The sequence below is a fragment of the Arvicola amphibius genome, unplaced genomic scaffold, assembly GCF_903992535.2.
Source record: "Arvicola amphibius unplaced genomic scaffold, mArvAmp1.2, whole genome shotgun sequence".
NCBI lineage: Eukaryota > Metazoa > Chordata > Mammalia > Rodentia > Cricetidae > Arvicola > Arvicola amphibius.
Genome location: NW_024582230.1, coordinates 19647 through 26093, shown reverse-complemented (window position 1 = coordinate 26093; position 6447 = coordinate 19647). Strand labels below are relative to the sequence as shown.

The 6447-nt window shown below is 39.4% G+C and overlaps 1 protein-coding gene across 1 annotated transcript; it reads right to left on the bottom strand.

The window, feature by feature from the left end:
- Positions 1 to 322: 322 nt before the first annotated feature.
- Positions 323 to 3782, bottom strand: LOC119805743 (tRNA-splicing endonuclease subunit Sen15-like). Its single transcript, XM_038317576.1, has 3 exons — positions 3584 to 3782; positions 932 to 1013; positions 323 to 589 (listed from the first exon to the last, which is right to left on the bottom strand). Exons 1-3 carry the CDS (start codon positions 3710 to 3712, stop codon positions 450 to 452), a joined length of 351 nt encoding a protein of 116 aa, XP_038173504.1. The 5' UTR covers positions 3713 to 3782; the 3' UTR covers positions 323 to 449.
- Positions 3783 to 6447: the final 2665 nt, after the last annotated feature.

Below are 6447 nucleotides of genomic sequence, written 5' to 3'. Positions count from 1 at the left end.
CATGTGTGGAATCTGGGATTGTAGGAGGTGATAAATGGGAAGACAATGGAGAACCGACTGCTGCTAATGAAGGTGAAAGGTGATTATTCATGGGAAAATGGGAGCCCTTTACTGTTGTATCATTTTTTTAAAAAACATTGAAACTCTTAGTAACCTTTTAAAAATTAAAAACAGACTTTTACTTAGAATTCCAAACAGGAAATCCACCTTAAGCTAGACACAAATATGATGATTATAAAAGAAAGAGTGGACACACATGATCATATGCAAATTAAGATGTTACTCGTTTAAACCATACCTTAAAACAGTAAAGTATGAGTTTAAAAACTAAAAATAAGGCCAATGAAAAGATTATGGATAAAAATATAAAAATTTATAAAAGTGGAAAAAAAAACCACAAAAAATCTTACAGGCAATGGGTTTGTTAAACTAAGACCAGAAGTACTCACTCACCTGTTATGGCTGAGGGAAGCAGAAATGGGTGTGGGCACCACAGTCTGTAGCCCCTCCCCTTCTATCTCAGTGCCAAGGAGGCAGATAAGCTGTAGTTCTGGTATTCCTACACAGTTTACTTCATGCCAACTTTTACCTGAAAGAGCACCAAGAAAGCACTCCTTGAGAACAAAAGATAAGCGCTCTAAACTTCCCATATGCAGTAGAGCCAACTTCACTCAAAAGATAAGCTCGCTAAACTTCTAATATTCAGGAAAGCGAACTTCACTCATGATACAACTTCCTCTCTTTGTTTTTCTGATCTTTTCCACAACCTAGCAATTCTCAACGTAAACGAATAGGGATGTGTAAAATTAGCAGGAAAAATTACTTGTAAACAAAAAATGTTTGCTTGTTATATGTAAACAATGCTATAGGACAACCCAATTCCCCAACCTCCCACACTCCGACAGCAAAACAATATAAGCAAGGAACTTACTCTCCATGAGATCCAGGTAAACCAAGAATGCTATATAAACTTGGGTGGCATCTCCTATATCTAATTCCATCATTTCTAAGTACTGAAAGTCAAAACATAATTGTTAAATAGAGAAGGAAATAGCTCAATATTTTTTTCATTTAACAAGTATTCACTAAATGCATGTATATTATATGTATGTATATAAGTTATCTTCCAGATTTAATGGAAATTAAAAGGTAAGATCTTATCTCTGCCCTTAAAAAAATCTGCAATTGTTAAACACATGCATACAGCCTCCCTTGCTGCATCCAAGACACCACCCTATCAATCACAAAATCTAAGACGGTTCATGCCCTTATATGAAATGTGAAAAAATTTGCATATAATCTTTGCAATCCTACCACAATTACAATACAGAATACAATCCAAGTGTTGTATGTTTAGGAATAATGACAATAAAAGTTATGATGTATAAAGTATATAGGAAATTTTTTTCAAATGTTTTCAATAGCAAACCCTCCATATATGTAGAACTAGCCATCCTTAATACTGTTAGGCAAATGAGTTATAAAACAGTATGAGTTATAAAACAATGACAGAATAGGGAGTGTTCTCAGGTGATGGACTGGCAAATGTTTCATGACAGACTGGATGTAAAACAAGCCTTGTAGGACTTGAGTATATGGAGAAGAAGAGTAATAGGTATGTAATTACGGAGTGAAAATAAGCTGCATATATCCAAGAGTCTACAAAGAAACATATCCACCAGGAGCAGAGAAAAAATAAGTAAGATTTTCATTGGCTTACGTTATGGGACACGCTATTTCTCTGGCCTCTAATTTGCAAATAGAAAAACTTCTGCTAATTTCCTCACCACTCCCTTAAGTGGGAGTTATTTAATTGAGTTTTAAGAAGTAAACTACTTCTTTCAAACCTGCTGTTTGTTACAGGAAAAGCTCAGAAACTAGTCCTGCAGCATAAAGCCTTGGGCATCCAAACAGTCAGTGAGCAGGTCTATAAACAACAGAAACCTAGTCCTGCAGGGAAAGCCTTGGGCAGAGCCCATGGACAGATGAGATATTTGCAGAACCCTAAAGGGCAGACCTGAGGTCACCTTCTCCTATTTGCTGCACAGCAAACAAACAGGTTGGACAGGGTGGGCATCTGTGCGTCCCAAGTCTCAAGAAGTGCTTGACAATAGTACTGAGACATAATTTGAGGTCAGGCTACAAGGTCCATGTGACAAAGCTAAAGATGAATTTTATCCATGTAGAGTACTACGCATTTCTGATTCAAAGAATCAAATAATAAGCTTGTAAATGGGGAAATCCAGTAACATCTTACTAAGCAATTTTCAAACTAAGTTACTAAAGGGTATAACTGGAAAACATATTATTTCTTTTCTTTTTTAAATCAACTTGTTGATCCTGAAAGAAAAAAAAATCAACTGGAAGATTTGGTAGTCATTAGCTTCAAAGCGAAAAGACTCTGAAAGCAAGAAAATTGTCTAAAGGCAACATCAAACCTAAATGTGGTTTTAAAAGGTTACTGGTAAATACTTATATGGTGTTTTTTTTTATGTCAAATACCTTATAAAAAGTCCCTATGAGGATAAGTACACTATTATCCCGTTTTTAAGTGAAAAGACTGTGATATACCGAGCCATGTCAAAAAATTTAAGAACAATGAGGTCAGCCAAGTCAAAACGAGTCAAAGTTGGTAAGTAACAGAAAAAAGATTCAAACTGGAGAAGTCTGAATTGAGTTGTCCACCATGTTCCTAGTCGCTCTGTTTTTGTCTCTCTCGCTCTCCCCTTCCCTTTACTTGTTATACTTTGTTAAGTTTGTTATAATTTGTTAAATTTATAACATTTCCATGCTATTGCTTTTAGTGAAAATTAATGGAAGAGAGCAAGAAAACATCAAGCTTCAAAAAATAGGGAAAGGTTCTTCTTTCAGAATTGTATTTTCAAATATTCCCCTTTCTCGATTATTTTAGATGCTTATTAAATTAATAACGCAAAAGGAAAAGTTGCCATTTTATTAATGTACCAATCCAGTTTTCATACAGCTTTCATTCGTTATCAGCATACTGTTTGTGGCTTTACGGAGACAAACCACCAGTTTCCCAAGCAGAGGTTAGCAAAAGGCTACCCTCATATTCCTTGAGGCCAACACAGAAAAGCTCACAACGTGAATAGTTCTGCCCTGTGCAAGAACTTGCTTAAACTTTCTGAGAATCCGAAAAATTGGAATTCTGTTCTCGTACAGAATGAAGATGCACACACTTTTGGGCCCGAGGCTACTTGTAATGTGCCTGTGCCTAACTAAACACTTTATTTGCGGACCCCTAGATGTCAGCCAAAAAACACAACTGGGTTAACTGTGGATTCAACCAGTTCATCCCAGAAAGGACTACCTAGTTAGGAAAACAGGTATTACTGGACCACTTATCAGAGGCCTCTGAATTAAGAGCGGCTTTGGCAGAAAGAGAGAGAGGAATAGTGTTAGTCATATAAACAAACAAAAATTAATACTGCAGGCGACCCGCAGCCGTGCACACGGGTCGCCCCCGCCGCGAGGCTGGCGAGCGTCCTCCGCCCACACACGGGCGGAGGGGTCGCTGTGAGGAGGGCCGGGTCGTCGCCCGGCTGGCCCCGCGCCTCCTGACCTTAGGGTGTGTGCCCATCCAGGCGTCCTCGGGAGCCCACGTGTGGGGGGTGGCGCCGCCAGCGCGAACGGGACCCGGGCCAAGGCCGCTACAGCCCGGGGTAGGCTCGGAATCGCTGCGCTCCTCCATGCTGCCCACGCCGAGACCGTGGTGTCCCGCGAAGCCTGCCCGGCCAGCAGCAGAGCCCAGCGCGCCGCAGTTCCGCTTCCCACCGCGCACACTGGGCGGAGAGTGCCGGCCACGCCCCCTGGGGTGCGGGGGTGGGGGAGGAGATGCTCTCACCTGCGCGCACGCGCTTGGGAGCCCCCCATCCCCGACCTTTATTTTTATTTGTATTTTCCCCCAATCTGGGCAGGTTGTAGAGTGGGGGAAGTTCGCTAGTAACCTGACTTTAGAATCCTTCGGCCCTTCGTTAAGTCCTTATTCTCGCCTGAGAAATGAAGGCTTCTATCTTAGTCTTAAATTTCTGAGAGCAGGAAAAGGCCCTTTTAATTTCCTACCGTCGAAGTTTAAAGTAAAAACATAGTTTTAGAGAAAACTCACCTTTCAAGATTATTAGAAACATGAGATGTTGATCGACTATTGTGAACTAACGCAAACATGCAGGTAAAAAGCCAAAGATGAATACCTTCCAACTGATGGCAAGTTAGCAGAATCACTCCGAGTAATGAGGACAGACTGACGAGAAAAAGGGTAGAAGCAAGGAATGATTACAAAGCCACATATTAACCAAGACCAAAAAGACTTTCAAAATTAAAAGGCAGGGTACTTAGGTGCTTCAGAACATATTGGATTCTTGTGTTGTGGCGGCCCAAGACTTTAATCCCCAAACTCAGGAGGCAGAAGTAGGTGAATCTCTGTGAGTTTGAGGCCAGCCTGCTCAACAGAGCCAGTTCCGGGATAGCCAGGGCTACACAAAGAAACCCTGCCTTGAAAAACCAAAAAAAAAAAAAAAAAAAAAAAAAAAAAAAGGAAAGAAAGAAAGAAAGAAAAAGGGGGTCTGGAGAGATGGCTCAGCTGTTAAGAGGACTGGCTGCTCTTCCAGAGGTCCTGAGTTCAATTCCCAGCAACCACATGGAGGCTCCAACCATCTTTAGCGAAATCTGATGCCCTCTTCTGTGCATGCAGCTAGATAACAAGTGAATAAATCTTTTTAAGAAAGAAAGAAAGAAAGAAAGAAAGAAAGAAAGAAAGAAAGAAAGAAAGAAAGAAAGAAAGAAAGGAAGGAAGGAAGGAAGGAAGGAAGGAAGGAAGGAAGGAAGGAAGAGGATCTTGTGTTGAAACGAACTAGATTTCTAGATTTCACTGTGACCATTACAACCGTCAGCAGTGAAGTACAACAAAACAAATTTTCAATGAATGAAAATATCAAGAGTCAAATCTCAGCAAAGAAAAAATGGGTATTCTGTAGCTGAAGATTATAATTTCAGAAATAAAGATTTTTCAGTGGGCCATTTTTGACAGCCAAAATGGAATTATGGAGGAAGAGGTAGATGAAGCTGAAGATAGAGCAATAGAAATCAGAAGTAAACAATAAAGTGAAATTTTAATTTTATATGCAGGGGTTGGGGTGGGGGCAACAAAGTGCCAGGCTTGATGGTGACTGCTTATAATGCAAGTATTTAAAAGGCTGAAACAGGAGGGGTGTGGTTTTGAGGATAGCCCAGTCTATAGAGTGAGTTCTAGTTTTCAGCCTGGGCTATATAATAAAACCTTGACACAGTAAACAAACACATATAGAATGAACAAAAACCTTAAAGGTTCACCACATATGTATGGACTAACAAAGAGGAGAGGGTAGAAAACGTTGAAGAAATGATGGTCAATTTTTTCACAATTTTAATGAAATACATTTAGTGATCCAAAATGATAAATGAATTATCAATTCAAAGAAACACAAGTTTGTGCTGCCCCAAAACTGTTGAAAACAAAAGCAAATGAAAACTTTGAAGGTATCAGAAAACTAAACTCAAGGAAATTCTACCTACAGAGATTCATAAATTGCCCTTGAATATATGTTCAGATGAAATCATTATCTTTGCCTCCACAAAACAGCTATTGAGCCCCACCTCACAAAACAAATAGTACTAAAATTAGGAGACTCCCTGGAGGACCAAACACTAGTGCTACTTTAAACAATTGGAAATGAATAGACCCTTCTTTCTGGCTCCTAAAGATTTACATCAGTTGAAGAGTTAATAGCATTGGGTTGCTAATCTGAGATAGGGGATACTTTAATTCCAGAAAAAGATCCAAGAAGATTAGATCCTATGTGAGTGATACTCAAGCTCAGAAGGGACAATTTTTCTACCTTACATTTAGCGGGCAAAGGGTGAGTGGGGCGGGGAGAGAAACCTGGAAGGGGAAAAAGAGTGCTAGAAACTCTTTTTTCATGTGAATTCTATTGTCTAGAAAAAAAGATATATGCACACACACACACACACACACACACACACATATATATATATATATATATATATATATATATATAGTGCTCCTGACTTTTAATTTCACTGTCCATTTAAGAGTTGAATGAAAATGGAATTTTTGCTGCCAGATTAAGAAATGAAGACTTTAAAGGAGGTCTTGCTGCTTAGGAATGGTTAAGAATGAACAGGAAGAATTCAGGACTTTCAGAGAACAGAGCATTTAAAGTACAGAATCAGAAGGACTCTGTGGCAAGCTCAGAGTGAAATCTACCAGAAAGCAGGGTAGAGTTTCATTCAGCTCTGATAGGCCACAGGAATTTCCCATTTGTAAATGCTTCAACAATTCATTAGAGTACGGAAGGGCTTAGAGCAAAAAAACTAGGTAAGTAGCAGTGAATACAATTCTCTCCTGAGTATTGCGTTCTGAATAACCCA